At 53.4% G+C, this 25,729-nt stretch overlaps 1 protein-coding gene across 2 annotated transcripts in view; it reads right to left on the reverse strand.

Annotated features, from left to right (window-relative positions):
- The window catches only part of GALNT14 (polypeptide N-acetylgalactosaminyltransferase 14), a 205,808-nt gene that overhangs the window by 23,524 nt on the left and 156,555 nt on the right, over window positions 1-25,729 (reverse strand). For both annotated transcript variants that reach the window (XM_032881832.1, XM_032881833.1), the window contains exons 3-9: window positions 20,781-20,879; window positions 13,277-13,344; window positions 12,068-12,133; window positions 11,795-11,916; window positions 4,197-4,284; window positions 3,421-3,505; window positions 671-774 (exon numbers count right to left, since the gene is read on the reverse strand). In XM_032881832.1, coding sequence (XP_032737723.1) covers window positions 671-774; window positions 3,421-3,505; window positions 4,197-4,284; window positions 11,795-11,916; window positions 12,068-12,133; window positions 13,277-13,344; window positions 20,781-20,879 — 632 coding nt within the window. The remainder of the gene's footprint in view (window positions 1-670; window positions 775-3,420; window positions 3,506-4,196; window positions 4,285-11,794; window positions 11,917-12,067; window positions 12,134-13,276; window positions 13,345-20,780; window positions 20,880-25,729) is intronic.

Genomic DNA, 25,729 nt, shown 5'->3' on the forward strand with positions numbered 1-25,729 from the left:
CTCGGGGATTTGGGGGTAGGCGCCTGCGGGTGAAGAGGATTGATGGCGACCCCTGTAACATTTGGTAAACATCTGTTGGCCGCCCCGTGCACACAGCACTCAGCAGCGGGTTAATGAAGAGGGTCTGGGGTAGTTGCTACGGAAGCCTGGGAGCGTCTGGCCCTTATCTCAGTGAAAGAGGAAGGTGTGAGAGTGGACGGGGGCACAGGTTCCCAAACCTCAGTGGTATAGAGCTCATCTGCAGCCCCAGGAGAGAGAGAAGTCTGGGACCTCCCCACCGCCGCAAGGAGCTCGTAACACTGAGCTACCTTACAGCCGCCTCGTGTGTTAAGAGTATGACGTGGGTCTGCTTCTTGGGGTTGTTGTGAAAATCTGTGGAGCTAGGTCTGTCAAACTCCCAGCCCCATCCTGGCATGACCAATGTTCGTTCCCTTTCCCTGCTCCCAGCTGGCCTGTTGTCAACTTGCCCCTGATGGTCTTCCTGGGGAGGCTTTCCCCCTGGAGAAATGCCCCGTTACCTCCAGCTTCCCAGCAACCACTCCTCTCATGCCCCACCTGGCCTTGCTCCCAAGGAGTGACCTACTGCCCCCCTCAGGCCCTTATCCCAGGTGCATGTGGGCCCAGGACACAGAGATGCTGCTGGTCCCTGGACGCAGAGACAGTGACTCACCAAAATTCTCTCCACCCCAGATGTCCATGTCCATGTCGTACTTCCCCAGGTAATCGAACCAGGATTTGTCCATTACGAAGAGCCCTCCAGCTATGATGGGAGTCCTGTGCATTCAGAAGGGAAAGAGAAAGTTATGGGAGAGCAGAGAGGGATCACCATCCCAGTCATCTGCCCTATCAGGCAGAACCCCACACGCTTCTCTCTCCACTGCTTTTCCACTTTACGAGGGTCAGTGTGTTACCTAAAACAAGAACAGACTCCAGGGTTTTTCCTTTTGATTTTAAAACTCCTGACCTCACAGACAGGCTCATTTTCTCATCAGCATGTCTTCTGTAGGGGGCCAGAACTTGCTCAGAAGCCCACTGTTCTGAGGGCCCGGGGATCCTCTGCCAGAATCTCCCATAGGCTCTGCCCAGCATGGCTCTTTTTGGGGGCTCCACTGTTGGGAGCCCAGGCAGAGGAGGAAGACTGAGGCAGCACCCATTAATGGCACACCCATGTTTTGAGATTGGGCTCTCTCCCTTTTCTTCCCCCCTTAACTCTTGGTGAGGGGTTATGTCACCCTAAAATAATATATTTGGATCCTAACCCCCAGTACCTCGGAATGTGGCCTTCTTTGGTGAGAAAGTCTCTGTAGAGGTAATCAAGTTAAAATGAGGTTATCAGGGTGGACCCCAACCCCACGTGCCTAGTGTCCTTACACAAAGGAAATGAGGAGCCAAAGAGATAGACGTGCACAGAGAGCACATAATGGGAAGAGACACAGAGAAGATGGCCATCTGAAAGTCAAGGAGGGGGCGGTTGGCTGGCTCAGTGGGTTAAACATCCAACTCTTGGTTTTGGCTCAGGTCATGATCTCAGGGTCCTGGGATCTAGTCCTGCATCAGGCTCACTGCTCATCAGGGAATCCACTTCTCCTCCCTCTCGCCCTTTGCCCTTCCCCCACGCTCCTGTAGTCTTTCTAAAATAAATAAACAATTCTTTAAAAAGAAAAAAAAGAAAAAAGAAAGCAAGCCAAAGAAAGAGGCCAGCATAACCCTCAGAAGGAAACAACCCCACCGACACCTTGATTCTGTGGTTCTAGCCTCTGGACCTGCAGGACGGTATGTTTCTGCCGATAAGCCGCTTCGTGGGTGATATGTTGCTACAGCCCCAACAAACTAGCACACCCTCACCTTCGTCTTCTTCCTTAGGGTCCTGCGCCCACTTCCCCTGCCTCTGGCCACTGAGAGAGAAGCCAGAGAAGCCAGAGTAGCCACTCGGAAAGCAAAGTCCTGCCGAGGAAGGCAGGCGAGCCCAGCAGAGTCTAACCAGATAACCCAGTGAGCACCAGGACTTGTATCTAGAAGGAACAACAGCGGGGAAAGGCAGATGAGCCCGCAGGGACCTTCACCAGAGAGAGAAGGGAGTTTTCTCCCATGTCAGGTAGTTGACGGATAGCAGGTCAAGAAACCCAGTCTCCCAGGGCCACGACCCCTGGGCATTCCCTGGACTGAGCCTGGGAAACACTTGCTCTCTGATGAGAGAGATATTCCCACCAGAACAGAAGCTGCCCTGAGACACCCACACACTGGGCCAGAGAAAGTAAGTTGCGCCAGCACAGCCGCCCTTGTCCTTGACTTGGCCGGCTGCCCCATCGGGGGCTGCCCACAGGGGGTAACTGAGAAGCTGCCCCACGTTGTAAAGAGGTTCAGAAGTAGAAGCCATTAGCCAGCATGCTGTCTGGCTCCAATCTCTCTCTTGGCACCGCTCCAGCTCATGAAGGCTGGGAAGGGGCCGGCAGGTGGGTGAGACATTGGTCCCTGGCAAAGTCCTCCTAGCCATACACATTTGTCGGAAGCGTCAGCATTCGGCTCTTCTTAGCTCCTTGCTTCCCATCTGACTTAAGCTGATTCATGACTTAAATGATCCAACATTTACCACACAGCAGGTCCGAAGATACAGAGATGCCCACAAAGAATCTGGGGCGCCCCTAAGTCACTGGCCAGAGAAAGTGCACCCTAGGGGCCTTTTGCATACTTCTCCAAGCACTTTGGACCCCCTACACCCCACCTGAGGCCCAAAAGGGTCAGTGTGGAGATCCGCGGTTCTGGGGCAGGTGCGCCCATCTTTGGTAGGAACATACAGATCATACGCCCTAGAAGCTGAGAACCCAGGCTCCCCCACGGGGTGGACATCATGCTCCCGTCTACCCTGGTCCTCTGAGAGGCCCCAAACCCATGTGCTGGGAGCCTCCTATGTGAAGGGAGAATGCAGACCAGGAGAAAGCATCCGCGGCTCTGCTGAGGAACCCAGAGTCAATGCGACATCCCGTCTTTGCATAGGGCTGAGCGCAGACGTGGGTGTTACTAAGCAGCACGAGCTGGAGGTAAGTGAACTGACCTTCTTCGGCTGAATCCTGATATCCAAGACCTAGCAGTCCTGCTCTGGCCTGAACAGATCATCTTTCCCTCTGTCAGAGGCTCAAGCAGGACCACCTGGGACCCTCCAGCATTTAATGGGAAGCATAAGTACATGGTAGCACATGTATGGGAGGACCACACTTAGTACAGGTCTTACCAGGCCTCTGTCCCCTTAGAAGTCTCCTTGAAGACAGAAACTCCTAAAGTAAGGGTAAAGGAGGGCTGGCCCGCCAAAGGTTCTTTTGGTCTCTTCTCAATCTTTTGAGCGTCTAATGTGAAATGCCTGCTGTACGATGTGGCAGAGAGAAGGACCCAGTGGTGACGCTACCCACCCCTGACCTGACTTACCTTATGGGCTCAGCAGGGTCCAGACGCCGAGCCTTCTGCTCTGGGGAGAGTTGCTCCCATTGGAAGTGGAGGCTCCAGTCAAACCCTAGAACAACACCGATTCAGCTGATGTGCACAACACATCCCTTTTCAAGAAGCTTGTGAACACATCCAGGGAAGGTGGGCTTGGAGACAGCAGGTCTCACCCAGGCTCATCAGCAAGGAGGCAGTTGGGTGTCCCTCTCACAGTTTCTTTCTACTTCTTATTGCCTCTCTGAGCCTTCCCTGCTGGGCACGGTGAGGGGATAAAAGGCAGATGATAGAGTCAGGTTCAACAGAACCTAAGGGGGACAGGATGGACAGTCATGGGTGTGGCCCTTGGTCAGGAGTCTTGGGAAGGTGCAAGCAGGTTTTTATGGGGCTGAGTCATCTCAAATCAGTCTTGGGGGACCAGCACTGCGTCCTGAGCACAACCATGGTGGGTCTCAGAGAGTGCGTGGTGCCCAAGACTGCGGTGCCGGAACAGGTCAGGAGGATGTCCTCGCCTTCCCTCCTCATCCCAGGGTGAGCCCACGTCGGAGCCAGAGCTCTGGGATCTGGATGAGTCCCATACAGGACCCTGGCCATTGCATTCATAGTCTCAGTGGTAAGGCTACCATTGGGCTACTGACATTACAGGACACAGGGCTGGACATTCCAGACAAACAACTAGAGACCTCTCCCCATTCTTCCCCTAGACAGATCTGAGCGGGGGAGTGGTGATTCCTTGCTGGGGAGAAGCCGTTGGTCCCACTCACCCCCTCTGAGCTCCGTGGCGGACTCGATGTAGTTGAAGTTGTCCAAGCTGATGATGTCAATCACAGGGCACACCACCCGCGTGTAGTCCTGGAAGACAGCAGACTCTGGGCTCAGTCCAGGGTGCCAAGGAGCCAGGCCAGGTGTCAGCGGGCATGGAAGCGCCCTGCCCTCATAATGCCAGGCTGGTTTTGTGGCCTTGACCACCTTCTATCTTTGGATCTCAATTTTCTCATCTATAAAATAGAGCACTGGAGACTGTGACTGCCCTGGTTCTAATGCCTAAAATGCTAAAAACCTTTCTCTGACTTCTGGTGGCTTCCTCAGCCCCAAAAGCCATCAGAGCATGGTAGGGAACCAGCACGGGCCAAAGAGTGAGGACACTGAGGAAGGGGAAGACAGGAAGAAGGGGCTTAGAAGTCCTCCACCACTGGTGGGCTCCAAGGAGGCAGACGCCACAGGCAGCCGGGAAGGTGACCTCAGTCTGTAGTCACATGAAGCAAAGCCACACCCGCACAGGAAGAACACCTTGGAATTTCCAAATATTTTAATCTGATGCATATGTTTCTAGGCAAGGTGAGATACAGCATCTCTGGAGACTCTGTCCTTCAGATGTCATCTGTGGTCCTCACAGATCTGTGCCTCTAGCCCTGACTTACACCCCCTTGCTCTTAGACTCAGAGCGACTAGGCCACTGGCCCCTTCCATGGGGATTTCACATGGACTTTCAGTGACAGCTTCCTTATCTTCTCTCCAAACGTGCTCCTTTCCCTTGGGTTGCCTGTTTCTGCTAACAGAACAATCACGCAGCCCTCTGCTTCCCAGCGCAAAGAAGCTTTGCCTCTGCCCATCACCCGGATTGGTCCTGCCAATTCAAACTCCGGAACTACTCTTCTGAGCGTGGCGTGCTTCTCCTTTTCTCTCACACCTGGTGGACCGTGGTGGACTCCTGACCTTAGCTCACCCTCTTCCCTTTGGTGGCAGGGGAAGTTGTCATTTGGATGGGAAAATCTCACTCTGCAGCTCAGTTGCTAAGACCCTGAATTGCCCAGAAGATAGGGCTCACGCTCCTTAGCCTGGCATGCGGGACCATCCACAAAGAGTCTCTATCTCACTCTCCATCCTCCTCACTTGCTGCATCCCACAGATTATCCTGTCCACAGGCATCAAAGCCACCCAGGAAATGTTTTCAAAATATGCAAGACATATTCACCAGTGCCTGGGGGCTGTCAGGGCATTGCATGGGTTTCTAAAGTCTTCCCCGCTCTGGGTGAACGGCTGGTACCTGGCTCGCAGGAGGATGGATGGGGAGCAGTGGGAAGGCCACTCCACAGCCAACCAGGAACCAGGCAGCCCAAGAGTACCCGCAGGTGTGGGCAAGTCGGGCAGGGCCTCTTTTGCAGTCTTCCGCACCCCCCACCACCCCCTGACCCCCTGCCCCCACTCCCACCCCTGGCACGGGTGCAAGCCTTTGCTTCTCCTTACAGCCATTTCATTTCCTGGTTCAATCTCTCTCCCGAATGAGGCTGTCCTCTTATTTTAAACTCAGACTCACCAGGTGCCTGCTTTTATGTTCACAGACTTCGTCTGGCCCTCGGCTTCCACGTGTGACTCATCCTGACAGTGACAAGGTACCTCGGAAGCCGAGTGGCCCGTGTGGAAAGAAATGCTCATTTTCAATGCATTGCTTCTACCTCAGGGACATGCACAGACTCTTCTTCTGCAGCCAGCATGACACCTGCCCAGCTGCCTCCGCTGTCCGGGCTCTCCTCGGGCAGTGTCACCCTGTGCCTGTGTGTGTACGTGTGTGTGTGTGTGTGTGTGCACGTGCACGTTCAGCGATCCACACCCATTCCCACCCATGGACATGACCCCAAAGACACTCCTGGGACTTGAATTCTGACACGTTCTCACAAGTTCAGAGACCGAACTTCTGTGAGTCGGACATAGTTCTCATTTTGCCTTTGCTTGTTGAGTTTCGGGGTCTCTGTAGCTTTACAAAGTCTTTATGGGGAGGCTCGTATGGTCAAGGATTCACCTTGAATCCTTGGTATGCTTGGCCCTTGCCCAGCTTCTGGGCAGTAACTTCTGAGCCCTCAGAACGTCCTGCCTCTGTTTACCTGTGTGCCTTAGGATATACCAGACAGTCTACACTAACAGTGTGACTTAGGCTAAGGGCCTTGGTCTGCGTGCGACCGGCTCACCCTGACTTCTGGAGGCGCATGGAGACCATGGGGGGCGGTCAGCCATATTTCTATGACTGATCCCCAAAACAAACACAAAGCCCAGACTCCAAGGCTTCGGTGGGCTTCCCTGTTTCTCAGTGACCTGTACGTGTTCTACACCATTGCTGGGAGAAGGAAGTGCTGTCTGTCCAACACCACCAGGGGCAGTCCGCCGGAAGCTCACGTCTGGAACTTTCTCTGTGTGCCTTTCCCCGCTGCGGAGTCTCACCTGCATCCGTTTTGCTATACTAAACAGCAATCATGACTAGAACAGCTTTGCTAAGTTCCAAGTCCTTCTAGTGAATTACTAAACCTGAGGGTGGTCTCAGGTTTAGTAACTGCAGTCCTTGTTTTTTAATTTCTCCTCAATATTTGGAAACTGAAATACGAAATAAAATGCCGGTTGCTTACCTCTGGCCACAACCTTTCCGGGAAGCCGCCCAGGGACTCAGCCTCTGGGGTGCACGGGCTTTGGTACCCTCTCCCTATAGGTTCTGAGGGCTTCTGCCCTTCTCTTATCCCTGCTACAGCTCATGTGTGGTGTCTGCTTGAGTCATGGAGACAAGATAGGTGATGAGGGACCTTTGGGGCTAAGAGCTGTGTGGAGACACGACCTTCAAAAGATGCTGTACGAGGCTGTATGCATGGGCCTTGAAGCCAAGATACAAAGCTCTCTGAGGGACCTAGGGGGTCATTCCTGCTCGGTGCGCCTGTGTAGCCCTCAGCACCAGCCCTCAGCCTGCTGGGCGCGGGTGATCCTCTGGCACTGGCTGAGGAGGGTGAAGAGGACACAGGTCAAAGGCCGGCAGCAGAGAGGGCAGGTCGGTTCCTGCTGAGAAAGACGGCCTCTCCTCCTACAGGTTCTGGGATAGAGGGACTCTCCATAAAGATGCCCAGACCCACCACAGGTCCCTGTTTGTGTGCTCCAGGAAGCTGGTTTCCAAGGCTAGGCCCACAGGTAGGTGTAATCAGGCAGCTGGACGAACCCCTGACAGACCCAGGACTGCACCCCTTCTTCCTCCCTCCCCAACACAAATCAGAGCCCAGGCCCCAACCCTGCCCCATGGACAGGAGCCCAGCAATGACAGAGACTGAAGGCACCACCCAATGGCCATCAGTGCTCCCTGCGGTACACCTCTCCTTCCCCCACCCGTTCAGATAATTAAAACCATATTGGGAGCAGGCCCTGAAAACATTCCGAGAGATGGCCACTTGGCGGGCTCAGCTGGTGAAGCGTCCAACTCTCGATTTTGGCTCAGGTCATAACCTCAGGGTCGTGAGATCGAGCCCCATGTCAGGCTCTGCACTGGGTGTGGAGCCTGCTTAAGATTCTCTCTCTCCCTCTCCCTCTGCCCCTTGCCACCCCTCTAAAAAAATAGTAAAAAAATAATAATAATAATTAAAAACAAAACTTGCTAGAGAGATAGATCATCACTCATTTGATCAACCAGCTTTACAGAGCACTTCTTACAGTTTAGGAATTGTGACAGGTACAAAGATAAATAAGGCCTCACAGTCTAGGGAAATGGGGAGTAGAGGACAGAGGATTACGATGGGGCCTCTAAGGCAGCCGGGAGGGATGGGTGCAGGAGAAGGAGGGGTCCTTGAGGAGGTGACAGGAGACCTGGGTTCTTGTCCTGACTCTGCCATTTAGAATCCATGTCACCTTAAACACACCAGCACACACTACAAAGCAAAGACAAATTATTATTTGAAAAACTATCTTGCCTTCCTCACAGGGCTTTTGGATGAAACAAGGGAGGGAGGCGTGTGAAAGACTTTGAAGCATATGTAAGCCATTATTTATACAAATTTACCAAATGTTACAGGGGCTGAAATTTCTCAAAATCATTTTTTCCAACTAAAGAAATATGGAGATAAGGAGTGGGGGGAAAAGAAGCCTCTGTTAAAAAAAATTAAAACCAACCTGGTGCTTGTTTCAAGTATCATCGAGTAACTGAAGGGAAGAAACAGGACGTCGAGAGGGTTCTGTACGGACAAGACCAGCTGAGGACAGCTTCTGACAGCCCAAACCCAGCACTTTCTTATCTCTTTCTATTTTTGAAAATCCCAAACTCCAATTACAGCTTAAAATTTCCACTTCCACTTACAAGACAAATCACGTTTTACTCTGAGACAAGACACAAAGACACGTGTTAACACGGGCTGACACACGCCCACATCCCTGTCCTGAAGAGGAAGTCTCAGCTGAATGTTCCATCAACAGGAGTCAGCGTCTGGTAAAAACCTCTGCAGCCCACAGAGGCTGCTGTGGCCCCTGCAAGGGGCAGGGTCCGACCACAGCCCCAAGTCTGTCCAACCAGTCCTCTGCTACCAAAGCTTTAGGTCAGACAGTGGTGGGGACTGGGGAGGGTGAGCCCTATTGTGGAGCCAAATTCCTCCCATAGGAGCACCAGACTGCAAGGAGCACTCACACGGAGGAAGGAGAAGATGCAAGCTTCATTAAGGCTGTCCGAGGAAAGAAAGTCCCCCTAACATATCCTGCAGGGCCACATCAGCCTGGGGGGTGGGGGGCAGGCATCCTAAAGGTCAAACCTTGAACTGCCATGTGACCCCACCATACTGCTCATTGGTATGGACCCCAAAGACCTGGGAGCAGGTACTTAAACTTACATACTAATGTTCACAGCAGTGCTATTCATAAGAGTAAAAAGGTGGAAACAACCCAAAATGTCTATTAGCAGAGGAATGCATAAACAAACTGTGGTATTCAGGCAGTAATTTCTGCGACATCGGACAACTTCTTTCTAGATACGTCTCCTGAGGCCAGGGAAACAAAAGCCAAAATAAACTGCTGGAACTACATCAAAATAAAAAACCTTCTGCACAGGGAAGGAAACAATCAACCAAACTAAAATACAAGCCACTGAAAGAGAATACATTTGCAAAAGACCTAATAGTCTCCAAAAACATAAAGAAATTACAAAACTCAACACCAAAAACAAAACAAAAAAACCCCATCAATTAAAAAATGGGCAGAGGACCCAAGCAGACATTTCTCCAAAGAAGGCATCTGAATGGCCAACAGACACGTGAAAAGATGCTCATCGTCACTCATCATCCGGCAAATGCAAATCAAAACCACAATGAGATACAATTCCACAGCTGTGAGAATGGCTACAATCAACAAGGCAAGGAGCAACTGTTGGAGAGGATGTGGAGGAGGAGGAAGACTAGTGCACTGTTGGTGGGAATGCAAGCTGGTACAGCCCCTCTGGGAAACAGTATGGAGGTTCCTCGAAAAGCTAAAAATGGAGCTGCCTTACAATCAGTCATCACACCACCATGTATTTACGCTCCCAAATACGGAAACACTAATTCAAAGGGATACATGCACCCCTATGTTTATTGCAGCATTATCTACAATAGCCAAACTGTGGAAGCAGCCCAAGGGGCCACCAACTGATGAATGGATAAAGAAGATGTTGGAGAGAGGGGGAGGGAGGGAGGGGGAGAGAGAGAGAGAGAGAGAGAGAGAGATCCAATGGAATAATACTCAGCCACAAAAAAAGATGAAACCTTGCCATTTGCAACATCACGGATGGATCCAGAGGCTATAACGCTAAGTGAAATAATCAGTCAGAGAAAGACAAATGCCATGTGATTTCACTCACATGTAGAATTTAAAAACTAAAACAAATGAGCAAAGGGAGGAGAAAGGAGAGAGAGAGAAACCAAGAGACAGAACTTTAGCTGCTGGGAACAAACTGATGGCCACCAGAGGGGAGGTGAGTGGGTGGGGATGGGTGGCACAGGTGAAGGGGATTTGGAGCACACCTGTTGGGATGAGCAGTGAGCAATAGATAAATTGTTGAGTCACCATATGGTACACCTGAAACTAATAGAACACTATGCTAACAATACTCGAATTAAAAAAAATTAACAATGTGGTATACACCATGATGTTGTGATACAAGACGAAATCTCCATGTGGTCTTTGTTTGTGGTTCATCAAGCAAGAGCTTCTGAAACCTTTGGGATTTCGTGAGTGGAGGGGTGACGGGGCATCTGTGTGATCCACGGCAATCCTCTCTCACTAGACCTGAGTTTATGCTAATGAGGCGACTGTTCTGGGGTGGGGGGCATGGACCAACCACGTGACAGAGGGCTGGCACTTTCCGTCCCACCCCCAGCGCCCCTCCCCTCTGGGACACAGAGAGGGGAAGATCTGGAAGGGGCTCCAGGCCCTTCAATTACATGGTCTGTTCCTAATCTATTTCTCAATGCAGACCTCTTCACCTGGATTGTGGCGGAAGGAGGGGAAGAGAGGATTTTCCTAAAGGGCACTAAGTGTCCCTCTCAATCTGAGGGCAGGTGATCCCATGTGATCACATCTGGGCCCCCGTGTGAGAGCTCTGCTCACACACCAAGGTTCTCTCACCAGAATGAACAGAGTCGGGAAGGATTTCCCACTTCTCTGAGTGGTTCACACACAGGGATTCTTTGGTCAATGCTGTCATTTTGAGGGGTGGGGAGGGCAGGGGAAGCAGGGTAGCTGCCGCAGAGAGCCAGGAGGAAATCACTATGCCTCAGGGGAGACGGTGTGGGGGCTCTGGTGTGCGTGGTGCCCGTCAGGAAAAATCAGCCCAAGTTACACCCCTCCCCTCACGCCATGTCCTCATTTGCGAAATGGGTACCTGAAAAATACCCAGCCTCGTACTTCACAGAGCAGCCGCGGGAGTCAGAAACGCAGGGAGGACAGCAACAGCCCAAATGTTAGGCTCCTGCAACACAGCGCCTTCTGTAGATCAGGACAGGGGTGGACAATCTTTGTGGAATATCGAACGAATGGGGAACATTAAGGTTTTTTTCACTTTCAAAAGTAGCGACTGAGAATGGAGAGAGGAAGCATGCAGAATTCCGGAGCGATTTAAGGGCAGGCAGAGGCCAGGAGCTCAGGTTTCTCAGCATCCCGTCCACTTGCCTCAGCCTCCAGGCAAGGGTGATGCATGGGTGGAGGGAAGACAAAAGCCTCAGGAACTGGGGGACAAGAATCAGTTAACTCCGCTGCCTCCTTGTCACAAAAGGCACTCATCAGGGCTCCCTTTCTGGAATATTCTATTGTCTGCACCCAAGAAGCTGCAGGCGTCACGGATCAGCAGCTGCCATTAGCCCCACTCACAGGCCTGCCGCGGGTGACAGCATGAAACGGAAACACGTCCCCAACTTTGCCCCACCACTGCCCACTGTGTGACCGTGGATCTCAGTGTCTTCATCTATATAACAGGGGGCCAGCGATGAGTCTCATGCCCCTCCCAGAGGGCCTGGGGGTGGGGCCATATGTGAAGTATGGGCTTGAGAGAGCCTAGGGAAGGTGGGGACACAGCCCTTGACCCTCAGTCTGCCCCACTCACCTCTTTGACTCTGTGCAGCAGCGGCTGGAGCCAGTCCCTGTTCACCTCACAGTGGCTGTCCAGAAAAGTCAGAGTGGTGCCCTTGGCCACATTAGCTCCCCGGATCCGGGACCGGACCAGACCTATGGTAGGGACAAACAGGCATGTGGATGCCCCATCCTTCTGTCTTCCAGAGAGTTCACGGAGGAGCTACAGGACAGCCCCCGCATGCTGAACACAGCTGGATGCACCCCCCAACCCCCCTCCCACTCATGCCCCTCTGCACAGACCCACCTTGTCGCTCGCTATTGCGTATGCACTTCACCTTGGGCAACTTGATGAGCTGTAAGCAGTCCTCAGCTGTGAAGACAGAAGGTTATGTGGCATGAGCGCCCCGGGACTTGCTGGAGCCATGTGAACCCGAAGATTAGGCAAGGCAGCCCAGCCTGCCGTCCCTGCTCCCAACCACAGAGCCCCGTCCCGACGCCAGCATGGTTGTGGGTTTTGGATGAGGCTGACCCAACACTTCTATCCATATGCAATGTGGCCCACTCTGTGCAAAGTGACCGCAAGGGGCCCTCTTTGGAGCAGGTCAGTCACACAGCAGCACCTGTGTGCTTACTAGGAAGCACTTTCTGATGGGGACACCTGGTATGGTATGGTCACCTGGAGAGCCTTTTCCTTTTCCATAGACCATTAAAAATGAGACCAGAGTCCTGCTCACTCTAGTGGGGTCTAGCAAAAACTGCTGGGAGACCACACAATGGATGAGATGAATGTTTGAGTTTCCTTTTTGATTATGCACTTCCGATACTGGAGACCTTATCTGTTGAGTGATCTGTCTACTGTGCCCCATCACACAGAGCTGGCCTAACTCTCCCCATTCAGGGGAATGTGTCAGGATGGGCAGGAGGAGACCCTATCTTAGGTATCACCCCAGATCTGTCTCTGCCTTGTCTCCTTACCCCATCCCTTGCTGGATTTATCAACCCTGGGATGCCACCATGTTGGTTTCACTTCACTGGTCTACCAGCCTTAGCCTCTCTCCCGTGGAGCCCACCCAGCACTTCATGGGAATGAAAGGAGAGGGTATTTCTGGCTGTGATCAGGCTAGCAGATGATCACAGATACAAGTCAAAAACTCTAGCGATAGAAATTGCTCTGGGTTCTGGGTCCTAGGGTCAATCCTCCAAAGGTGTCCATGTCCAGAAATGTAGGTTGGGTGACAATGACACATATACACACACACACACCAACCCAATCAAGGATCAACTATATCTACTGCATATGTCCTCAAAGACTTGCAACCGGGAATCCAAGACATTGTTTTTAAAATGTAAGGTTCGTCTCCCTCCTGAGCCCCTGATGGACACTCAAAGTCTTCCACACGTGCTGTAAACCCAGGCTTTCCTGCCTCCCCGGAGAACCAGTGGCCTGGCCTCTGCCTGTTAGGTAGGAACAGAAACCTTCATCTACAGAGCAAGGGGGCGAAGATATACTTACGGTCATTGCTGAAGTCATCTACTAATATGATCTCCTGGATCAGATTCATTGGTGTGCGGTTTAACACGCTGCGAGGTGGAAGGAGGGAGAGAATTATGACATCTAGCAGCAAACGCCTGTATTAACCAAGCTTTACCCAGACACCATTGTATTTGAGGAATGAAAACTCAGGGCAGCCCAAAGGGCTTGTGCAGTCACACGGCTCACCCGTGAGCCCCTGGGACACGACCCTGCTTCCTGCTAGTGAGTGCGGCCGCGGATGCCCCATGCCAAGGCAGGAACCCAGGAGTCATCCTCAGTGACTGCCCTCCCCCGCCACCACCCCAAACCCCGTACCGGGTCAGTGACCGAGACCTGCCCGTCTATGAGAGAAGGTCACTCAAACCACTTCCACCTCGTCCACCTTTGCCACGGTCAACTTCTGCCCCATTTTTTGCAGCAGCCTTGACCTGACTGGGCGGTCCTCGCAGAGCCTCTGGAGTGAGCCTTTGAAGGCTCGATCGGATGGCTCATTGTGAGACTTCCCTCACTAACGCAGACAGACCAGCTGACAGAGCCTGCACAGTGGCTCCCCAACACCCCTGCCCAAACCCTCAGCATGCTCGTTCTTCACCGTGTGGCCATGGTCCCCATTGGCATCCTCCTTATGCCCAGAACCCTCGTCTGGTGGCATCCTGCTTGTTCCTAATGGGGACCCCTGTCTCCCTCGATGCCGTGGTCTGCAATGCCCCTCCTGTGCCACAAGGACCCGTTCACTGCACCACTCCCCCACAGCCACCTGCTACTTAGTGAGCACTGACTCTTTCCTCTTCCCGAGGCCTTCATCATACCCGACTCTGAGGGCTGGTTTGCTGGCCCCACAGGACGGTCGTGTCCCTGGGGGCAGGGTCCCTGTCAGGACTCTCTGTGCTGCCAGAAGCCAGCCCAGAGCCGTGGCCCATCATTCCCTCCAGGGATGTGTAGTGCTCACCTCCTACGCGCTCAGCAGTGGGTCCACGAAGAACAAAGGGGATGTCCTCTCTGCCTGCCAGCAGCCCACTGTCTAGGAGCTCCTTCTTACAAGCTGTGTGATGGGGCTAGTTACTGTTCTGTGGAGCAAGAAGCCCCATCTGTAAAACGGGGATAAGAACATCCGTACCTACTTCACCGGGCTGTTGGGAGAATTGGAGAGAGACTGTTTCTAGAGGATTCAGCACCATGTCTGGCTCGAAGTGGCAATTACTGCTATTTTGGGGTGGTAGGAATGAATGATCTTGGGATTGACTTCATGCGCTGGCCTGGGCTGTGGATCTGGACTCCCAGGGCGAGGCTGGGTTTCCATGTTCCTTTGGGATCTCCCAAAGGGGGCTGTAACCCACTTCCAAAGACCCCCAGACTGTACGGTTCCTCAGACAACTTCCGGGGCCACACCACTTACGGTGGGGTGCCCATGGTCCTGCACGGGTCAGAGAGGGGTTCACAGGGCGCTGCTGGCGGAGGCGCTGTGAGTTCCCTCAGGAGGGCAGATCTGAGCCCTGTTTCTGGTGAGCCTCCCTGTCTAAGCAGGGTGCAGAGACTCTCTAGGAGGAGAACTTTGCCTGGAGCTACTTTTATTTATGAAGCCTTAATTCTCACCATGGCAACTAGTATAAGGTGGGAGAGGAACCCTGACTCCAAGCCCTGAGCTCTGCTGTTGGGAGGTGGGGACAGGGAGGGGCAGGCGGTGGTGGGGGGAGACCCTCACCACTTGGGATCAATTGAGAGTCCCAAAGAAAACACACACCGACCCAATAACCAGTCTTGTAATCAGACAGGGAAGGGGGATGGGGAGGGAGCCAGCAAGAGAGGGAAAACCTGCTTGAAGAATAGCCTCTAATGAGGTTTGATTAAGGCTGCAGCTTCTGCGTGCGATTCCCCCCCAAATCCCTGCCGGCTCTTTGAAATTCAAGAGTTCGCTTCTGTGAACATCAAAAGGTAAATCGTGTGCAGCTCCGTGCTGGTTGAACTGAGAGATGATTAGCGAATAAAAAATGTCCAGGGTTTAAAAAAGAAAACAATCCAGAAATCGTCAGCACTAAGTGCTAATTAGACCATTTCCTGGTAACACCTGGCTTGTTTTTGCTCCTCTAATCAGAGCAATTGGAGTGAGAGCGGGGGGCTCCAGGAACATGGGTCTGGACCAGGAGGGCCTGCGAAGGGCAGGTGTTCTGGGCTCCTGGGGTGGCTGGAGGAGGAAGGTCAAGTGTAGCCCAGGGGAGCTGACCTGGCCCCAGATGGTCCTCCCCAGGGCTCTCCTTCTGCACATCCACTGCCCCTCCCACCACCCCGCCCCTGGTTGCTCTGTGCTCCCCCTCCCAATGTTGCTGTCCCCAGTCTGTCCACCAGGACGCTTCACTAGCCCCTCTGCCACGGAGCCAAGACTCCCTTTCCTCCAGCTTTGGATAAGCCTCTCTCTCCCAGGACTGCTCCATGCCCTTTCTCGACAGCCTCAGCTGGGGAGTAAGTGCTCGCCTCACTGGCGTACCCGGGGCCCACTCTGCCTGGGAACTGTTCTAGAACGGGGCCTCCCTTGCCACAGCTCACTTCTCTGCCAAAGGGGGGCTGTGCAGCCAGCACCCACCTTCACCTTCCGCTTGGCTGCCGCCGTGCCCGTGTGGCAGGGCCCACGGGAGTGGGGGGGTGGTGGGCATGGCCGTGTGAGCAGCGTGGGAGGCCGGGCGGTCCGCCATCCCGAACAAGACGCCAGGCTGCTCCTAGCCTTCGTTTTCATCTGTAATTACATTTTCCTTGTAAAGGCAGGCGATATTAATACTTGACCTACTTCACAGGCTTTTGTGCATCTGGAATGAGGAAATGTATTTGAAATTGCTTTGTGAACTCCGAGGTGCTCTACGCGGGCTGGGTTTATCAACCGCTCCATAAATACCAGCAGAATGAAGACCTGGGGCTCGGCTGGCAGTTGAGTTTGGGTGCTCTGCAGCCCCGATGACTTGGGATCAAGTACTCTACCCACGCCGGGCTTGAGAGCATCAGTGCTAAAGTGCTTAGGTATTTAGCTACTGAACCTGCAACACCCAACTTCCTCAGCTTCGTGGAAGGTGCTGAGCACGGAGCTTGGCCCCGCAGCTGCTTTCAGAATCTGGGCATGGATAATAAGGAAGATTCTGGTTCTCAAAGGGTGATCCCAGGGCCAGCAGCCTCTACGTCACCTGGGGACTCAGAAAGGCAAGTGCTTGGGCCCCACTCTGGACTTACTTAGAATCCGGAGGATGGGATGCTCCAGGGCTTTCTGATGTGGGCTCCGGCTGGAGAGCCACACAAGGCGGCTGCCTACCCAGGCTGGAGGGCCATCATGACACCTGCTGTGACTTGCACAGGCTCCCTCTGTGCCACCTGCTGTGTCAAGGACTTTACCCACCTGAACTCGCTCTTCCCCATCACCATGTGAGGCAGTTATCAGTAGCTCTCGTCTTATAATAAAGGAAACTGGGCAGAGAGGTCAAGGAGCTTGTCCAGGGTCACATGGTGGGTAGCAGAGCAGGCAAATCTGGCTCCAGGGTCCCATTTCTTATCCACCTTAATCTAAGACATTGCTCCTTGAAATCCAGGGTAGTTTCACAAACCAGCAACAGTTAAGGAGATTTGGGATATAAAGAGATCAACTGCACAAGCTCTTGAGCCCCCCCGGGGGTGGGTAGGGGTGAAGGATGCCCGGAAAGGAAGGGGACAGCCCTGGGTCTCACATATACACAAGGAACCCCTGCAGTATCAGACAAGATAAACTGTTCCTCAGGGCTTATCTTCTCTCTGCTTAAGGAAAGAAGTACCCTCGTTGATCTGGGTTGTGACTCTTTCCCTCCCCGTCAGCATCCCCATCAGGCTTCTGCTGTCTCTGAGTGCCACCATGTGTGCCCTTCCAGCTCCCAGTCCCACAGCTAACTCAGGAGCTCAACAGGCAAGAGGGCTTGGGCAGGGATGAACAAAGTATGGAGGCTTGGCCAAGTGCTGGGGGAAGGGAGGGGAAGAGAGGGTACATTCAGTCCTACCCTTGAGCATCTTTTTGTGAGAGCCTGGCAGCAAAGCCATCAGAATTCTGGAACATGAATGATGGAGGATACCCTAGAGAAGATCCTTACACTGGGTACAACAGGAGAGGAAGTGATCCTCATTCAGTCCCATCTCAGGGCCACTGATTTATTTGTGCCTTGGGATAGGGAGTGTAAGAACGGTAGAGAATCCCAAGGAAATAATACCTGCCATGGAAATTTCTAGAAGTCATCTTCCTCGCTTCCCCCGCTAAAATTCCTCTTTACCCTGCTTAGGATAGAAAAGCCTGTCTGTTCACACACAGGTCCTCCCCTCATTCTGAGGTTTTCGTGTATCATGCTTGGATCGGAGCCCGGGCGCCTGGTTTATATCAGAAGTTCCTCAGAGGCGGGAAATAGATCCAAGGGCTCTCCTGGCAAAGCACCCAGCTTGGTGTATGGCCTGCGACTTCCTGGGGGCCTTCTGAAAAGTATGGTGTTGATGGGCCTCAAGCCCCCTTTCAGAACACAGTGCACCAGGCCTCAGGGAAGCCCCCATCAGGCCGGCGGACAGAGTCGCTGGGGCTGTGCCCTTAGCTGTCCCTCCCCCCACTCCCCAGGGAGTCCGAAACCCGAGTCTTGGCTCCCGTGCCTCCTAGCCCAGTGGCCTGGGGTCTCCATTCACCTCACGCACCCTGACTTCACAGATTCCAGATGGGACTGCAGTTGAAGTGAGAAGAAATGTGTTCTGGAGACCATAAAGCTCAGCATACATTTAAAATATTAATAACATTATTATAATACCTCATTATTACAATTATAAGGAGATGGAGGAGTAGCAGGAGAAGGGAAAGTATGTCATAGAGCTGGAGAGGATGAGTCTATGGACAGCAGCTGAAGTGACCCTGTATGGGAAATATGGGGGGGCTGGGAGCCCCATGGGGTCTTTGAACACCCTCAAATGTCCCAAGGTAATGTCTTCTTTTGGGAAATGTGATAGAACTGCAAACACTGGAAATGTGAAAGATATTTTTAGCCCTGCCCTTATGGATGGTGTCAGTCATCGACACAAGGTCACATGGCTAGGAGGTGGCAAAGGAAGGACCGAACCCCAGGGACCCACAGTCTCTTTTCTTTTGAAAGCCCAGTCGCTGTGCAGATACGGACATAGCTAATGTCTGCTAGCCACAGTGGTCAGTCCCTTAGCTGACTAAACCCAAAGCAACTCCGTGTGGTAGCTATGGTCATGATTCCCATTTCCCTGACCAGGCAACTGAGTCACAGGGAACTTAGAGATGAATAAGATGTAGTCCTTGCCCTAAAGGAGCTCCCTGAAGATGACATCTGGGAAAAGTGCCTTAAGTGTTAGAGTTGAGATGGGCAGTAAAGAGCCCAGAAGAAGGCCCTAAATGTGTGTGTATATGTGTGTGTGTTTGTGTTGAGGGGGTGGAGCTGTCTGGTGTCAGAGGACTCCTGCAAGGAAGAAGGGAGGCCAGCCCAGAAGGCAAGGAGCCTCTCTCTGATCCTATAGTGTCCTCATGGAAACATCTGGCATACATGCCCAGACATGACCTTGTGGAACAACCACCATGGTGGGAAAGGCAGAGGCTGCCCTAAGTCTGTTCTAGAAACTACCTCATGCCCAGGCAGACCATGACGGCAGTGGGGCTGTGGTCTGGCATTTTGTCAAAGCAATCAGCTCTGACAGTGCACCTGCTCACCCTGCCCAGCCCAGGAACCACGCTCTCCCCACACCAGAAAAGACCCAGGTAAATCGGAGGTCCCCAGACCCCTGCCCCTACACACACCCGCTCAGGCTTACAAATCCGAAAGGTACTTTATTCGTCTACCGCAAGGCTCATGGTGACTCCTGACAGTGACTCAGGACATCTTCTCGTTAAGATCTGAAGGCTTTTTGGGAAATCAGGTGCGGATCTGTGGACTGGTGGGGTGAATGCAGCAGGCAGGACAGACAGGGCAAGCAGCTGGCAGAAGGAATGAGCCAGCCAGCTGCCAGGGACATCTGGGCAGCAGAGAGAGCTGCCCCTGTGGACAGGGGGAAGCTGTGCATTCGGGCAGGTCCATCCCTGCATTTCCATGGGATGCATGGACACTGCATAGAGGACGTTCATTGTAAGTGACAGGTGGTCCCCAAGACTTGGTGCCCGCCATCAGGGTGAGCCTATTACTGACTCCCTCCCACCACCTGGAGCTTCCCTGTCTGCCCCCCACCAGGAACAGGAAAGTGTGGCTTCGTGATGGAAATGACGAGAGATTTTGCCATGCTTGACTGTACTCTCTAGGCCCTCCCTCCCTGTAGGATCAGTGACCCTGTGCTGTGCAGCTACCAGACAGGGATGGGCTCATGCAGGCCGTGTGTCCTAGGGGCATGGACGTATGCATGTGCTCTGTCCCAGGGTCAGCCCCAACACCAGGGCTGCTGAACACCACCCGGAGACCAGCCTGGCCCATGAAGAATGCTGAGAAGAACTGAGGTCAGAGAGCAAGGGTTTGAACCCAGCTTCGCCACCACTGCTGAGCAACAGGAGGCTTTGATTTAGTGTCTCTGAGCCTCAGTTTTCTCAGCTGTAGACTGGGTATAGCAGCAGCCTCACACCTCCCCAGCTGAGAGCATGAGCCCAGGCATGTCTACACACCAGGGGCCTCCCGACTAATGGTCACCATTGCCACCATCTGAGATGCCAATGCAGCCCAAGACCCAAAAGAGGAAGGGGGGACCAGATGGAGGGAGGGGAAGAGGGGTATGGGAGCTCCAGAGTTACAGAAGGACATGGTATGCAGAAGGGGAGCCGAAACAACCAGGGCCAAGCCCCCAGGGCCCCGACTGTGTTCTGAGGAGAGTTCTGCTGGGAGCTGGTGCTGGGACTTTTGCATGTCTCAGACTCATGCAGGCCATGGGCCAAAGGAAGGATGCACCTGTTAGAGCAAGAGTGGGGTCCAGACTCAGAACTGAGGGTGGGTGGAGAGATAGAGTGGGGCGGGGCTGGAACAGAGGGAGATGGCCAGGAAAGCAAAGGTCAGCCACTGCCCTCGGGCTGCTCTGATGTGGACCACGGCTCCTGGCCACGTGTGGTAAGGCGGGTGCTGGGAGAGGCGGTACTTGGCAGACGCAAGTTCTAATCCCAGCCTGATGCTGGGGTTGGGTACGGACTCCGCCTCGCCAGCCTCCACAACCTTGGCAGCTGTGGGTGTTAGAACTCATTCCAGAGGTAGTCTAGTACCACGGTCAAGGGCGAGAGCTCCAGGTTCTCTGTGGCTGCCAGTGACAGGCGAGCTGGGGAGCACCGTGGCCCTCTGTCTCTCCCCTATGAAAAAGGTTACGCTCTGCCCCCACAAGAGTGTGGGGAGTGACGGAATGGATGCATGAGTGTGTCAGACAATGCGGGCATGGAGTCAGAAATGCCCGATGTTTTTCCGGCAGGGCCATTCCCCCTCCTGAGGGAGGGGCCTGGTGGGGCCAAGGAAGAGGGTCGTCTTACCTGCGGATGGTTCTGAGCAAGGTGGAGCGGGCCTCGTTGTGGAAGGTGATGATGATGCTGGTGGGGGGGAGGTCAGCGCAGTAGACCAGCAGGGTGCATCTGGGGGAGGAAAGGCATGAGGACGCATAAGGCCTTGGGGGGCAAAGCAGATCTAAACGGCTGGAACCAAGAGCACTGCGTCCCCAGTACAGACAGAGGCCTGGCGTCTGGGGGGACCACCCCAGCTGCACAGCACGGGTGAAGACCCCAGGGCAGGGAGAGCCCAGAACGACTGAAGCTAAATTGCCCACCTCCACAGGGGAACCTGGGCTTGGATCCAAGTTAAGTTAGCATACAAAACATAAATGCGGGACGAGTTCATGCACAGGGGCTCCTAGTGGCCACACAAAGCCTCCCCCAAGTCTTGGGCTCTGCTCCCCGGTCTGTGTCCATCCAGGTCAACAGAGGCTTCACCGTGTCCTGGGCCAGCAGCTGCAGCCCATCCCCCCTATGCTGACTCCTGACCTCCTGCCACACAGGCGGAAATCTGGCAAGTTTAACCAGGCAGAGCCCTAACACCCTGGCACAGACAATAAAACTCCATCTTGAAAAAGCTTTCATTTCCACGTGTCCAGGATCATTTCGTGTGACAATTACATCTGGGGTAATTTCAATTTAATACCTCGCTGCAAGGGAAAATTGTAGCCCGCAGCCCGAAAATTACTATAATAATGAAAATAAACCCGCCAAGTGATGCTGGTGCCACCAGGGACTCTCCCTGGGTAAGTGCTTCCTCCTGTTTCCAGCTCTTCCAGGGGCTGTCCAATTACACGGAGTGGTATCAAACGAGGAAGTAAATAACAGACATTTGGGGAGTCAAATGTTTCTTCTCTTCATTTTCTAATTTTGTCCTCGGCTCAGGGCTTTGAGTTTGGGGGTCTGGAGATCCAAGGCTGGACTTCCAGGGCCCTGGGAGCCGGCTGATACCGTTGGCAAAGCAGTGTATGCAAATGTGTGGGTTGTTTGTGGTTTGGTTTTGTTTTTCTCTGGGAAGATGATTCATACTTTGTCTCAATCCTAGGCCAACGAGCCTGACGTTCCTTTGGCCTCCCTGAGACTTGAACACGTTCCTCCAAAAGCAAACACTGAACAGGAGAATTTGCGCAGAGAAAGCGGGGCCCTCGTGCTCAGGGCCTAAGCACAGCTGGGCTTGGGTCACCTACCAGGAGCCAAGAATTAGGAAAGGAAGGCCCCAGGGGAAAAGATAGTGGAAAGTTCAGTCATGACCTTCAGGCCTTCCCCGTCCCTGCTCTCCCAACCCGCCAAAGACAACGCCTCACCACATCATGTGAGCTCCGTCTACTAAGAAAACCCTCTAGAATCCTCTCCTGTTCTGTTGTTCCCATGGGCCCGGCTCCCAGAGTCCTCATTCCTCTCAGGGATCCCTGGGGCAACCTACTAACTGGTCTTCCTGCCTCCACCCTCTGCCCCTGCCACTCACTTGCTGTCCACCACACAGCTCTGTGCAGGCCCTCCTCAGGCCAGAAGCCTTCAGTGGCTCCTGATGCAGAAGGTCCAAACTCTCTATCACAGCCCCCTGAAACCTCCCTCAGTGGCAGCATCATTTGCTTCCAGAACTCTCTTTCACTGCTCATCTTAGGACTTCTGCACGGAGCAGCGTCCTTCCTCCTTTCTCCACCTAATGATCTCCTACTCATCCTTCAAGACCCAGAGCAAATGTGCCTCCTGCTGTGAAGGCCTTCCCCATTCCCCCAACATAAGCAACGACCTGTCCTTTGTGCTTCTGTAATTCTGAACAGATCTCTTTTCTAGAACTTTCGGAGATGGGACAGTCTTACGCACCTGACTATGAGTTCTAGGAACTAGTCCCCTATCTCTAGGGAAGGACGCTTGTCTCTCTCCATGTCCCCAAAACAAGAGTTCAGCATACTAGATGCCCATTCACGGGGAAAGGGAGAAAGAGATTTGGGAAATGCATTCCTAGCTCAGCTGCTGACTTAAGAACTAATGGTTTTTGAAGGTGTGGCCACCAGCAACCCCGAAGGTGTCCAACAAATCTCACCTACTGGTCCTCATGCCTTGCTTTGTTCTGTCCCTCATGGAATCGGGGCTAGCTCCCACGACCAACAGAATATGATGGAAGTGACCGTGGGTGACACCTCCAAGGCTAATTCATAGAAAAAGTGCAGGCTCTGCTTTGGCCACCTGGAGGGAAACCAGCTGCTGAGGACATGCAAGCAGACCCGTGGAGAGATGCTCATACGTGGGAGAACAGAGAGAGGCCTCTTGCCCTCCCCCCACCGCCACCAACTTGCCAGCCGCATGAATGAGCCACCCTAGGGGGGCATCCCCCAGCTCTAGCCCAGCCAGCAGATGACAGAAGTCCCAGTGGCCCCACGCTGGACCTCCCAGAACTCCGGACCCACAAATACTATGAAGATAAGCAACGATTCCTGCGGTTTTAAGTTACTAAGTTTGGGCAGTGATTTATATGCATTTGCTAACTATTATAAAATGGGAAGGAAAATGTTTGGACATGGCCCCCAGGGAGAAGAGGTCTTGAACTTGTCTATTTTCTTATAGAGACCTGAGTTTAAATTAGGATCAATGAGGGAGAAGGGTGGGAGGCTAGTTGAGATGGACTTGGTTGGTGGGATGGGGAGGGAGGCCCTCGGCTGCTGTGCTACAGGGTCCGTGAGGGTGTGGAGGGAGTTGGGAGACCCAGGCAGCAGGGGAGGCAGCAGTGAGCATGGTGAGTGCTGAAAGAAAGAAGGTGGATGTCAGGGAGACGAGGGGTGATCATCTCCTCCTCGTCTCTGTCAGAGAGGGGACAAAAAGAAAGACTGACCCGAGTGACTCCCAAGACCACGACTGGCAGGGTTGGGCCAAGGCTCAGGTGCTGGCACTACCTTGGGGATGGCCAAGGGACCCCAAACCCCAGCCTTGGTGATGGAAGTTCTTTAGGGCAAGTTGGTGCGGGAGGGTGGTAGTGGGAGCCGCTCAGAGAGCCTCCGGAGACAGAAGCTATTTCTCCTGCCTTGGCCAATGCAGCTGAGGGAGGCAGGCGTGTAAATGCACAAGGGCCCAGCAGCACGCACACATGGGCACCTGCAGACCAGAGAGGCAGACATGACGCCACCTGGGCTGCTGAAGTCTTCACGGACAAGGAGGTGCTGGATGAAGTAGGGATGGACAGAGAGAAATGGGGTAGTGTCCCAGCCCTGGCATGGTTCTGTACTCCCAGGTTGAGTGCCGCATGAGATGGTTCATAGAATATTTGCAGTGGGTTCATACCCCACCAACTGGCTGTAGGACTATGGGCTGGGCACCTCCTCTCCAGCTTGCTGTCTGCTCATCTGTAGGAAAGGGGTTGGGCTCTCCTGCTTAAGAGAGCACAGGAATCAGAAGCTCTAACTGTAGCTGACCCCAAATAAAGATGGTTGATGTGACAGAACCCCACAAAGACCATCTTGCAGCATGAGCTCGACTGTGTGGCTGGACATTGAATTGACCTTTCCGAGCCCCATTTTTCCTTCTGGAAAGTGGAGACAATTTTTAATTTGCATAGTTTTCCCCCTAGATTATTACTATGTTGTTAGGGAATAGTCCAAGCTTGACAAACCCGTCGGGGCCATTATCTTCAAGAGCGAGTTCAAATGTGCAGAGTACTGCTCCCATTGGGTGGTTCTGTCCTGTCTGACAGAGGGTGAGGGTCCCTGAGAGGCCCCGAGGGGTGCAAGGAGGCAGGGAGAGCAAAGCAGCCAGCATCGGTGTTAGAGAAAGGAAGCTGGACTGTGATGTCAGTCTGAACCCTGACTCTATTGAGAACTGTGCTGTGGGCCCTCGGGTACATCGTTTGCCTTCTCAGAACCTCGGTGTGTCACCTCTAAAATGCAGACAGATACCTCCCTTACAGGCTTGCGGCGAAGACCACAGACTGCAGACAACACGCAGGTGTTTAACAGCAATCGAGTAAATGGCCACAAGAATTCTTATTAGCACGGCTCCGGGCGCTGAACCAGCCTCCATGCCCTGTTCCGCGCTTAGGGACTAGAACCATGAACTCATGATTCCGAAAAGGAAGGGGCCTTGGAGACGACCCAGTTCAACCTCCTAAACTGTGCAGAACTTGGTGGTGTGACAGGCATTGGCGGGAGGCCGGGCAATCGTGCCCTGGGACCTCATTCCCCTCCCGTCCCCTGCAGGATAAAGGACGGGGGCGGTTCTTATCTGGGGGGTGGTGATCCTCCCAAGAGCTCCAGTGTACACAGGCCAAGGGAGAGTGGGCAGCAGGGCACTGCTCTGACCTCGATGGCGTAGGCAGCCTGGCTCCTGGGACTTCGCGGATTCTTCCCTCTGACCCTGGTCATAGAGTTTCCACTTTCTCATCAGACCCTCAAAACAGCTTCTGAGAACCTCCACTCCCCAGAAGAGAGGACCTGGGGGCTCCGAATCTCACTCAGGGTCACACACCTGGAGAGTGACTCAGGCGAGCTGAACCCAGGTCCCGTGACTTCTAACTGCCCCCCTGTCCCCAGCACCACACCGCCCTGCTTGGGGACATTGGCACTGGCAGCAACAAGGCCCAGAGGTGGAGAAAAATCCTTCGGACTGGACTCCGTGAGAAGTCGGCTCAGAGGCTGGGCTCTCTGGGAGAAGGTTCTAAAAGATTAATCAAATGGCAAGATCTATTAGGACTCTGGGGGAATGGCAAAAGCTGCCAATGCTGAGATTTGGCGCCCGCAGATGGACGGGAAAGCATGTTTATAATTTATTAAAGATTCAGGGGTTTTACTGGCGAGAAGAGCGAGTGAGCAGGAAAGATTGTGGTGGGGGCAGAGCCCGGAGGAAAGGCGGACCACACAGTGTGGGGAGACTGACGCCAGCCTGCCCGCGGGGGCTGCTGTCCCCACGACCCCACGACCGCCTGAATAACGTACGCTCCACTG

The sequence above is a fragment of the Lontra canadensis genome, unplaced genomic scaffold (assembly GCF_010015895.1).
Source record: "Lontra canadensis isolate GAN:19392208 unplaced genomic scaffold, GSC_riverotter_1.0 scaffold78, whole genome shotgun sequence".
Taxonomy (NCBI): Eukaryota; Metazoa; Chordata; class Mammalia; order Carnivora; family Mustelidae; genus Lontra; species Lontra canadensis.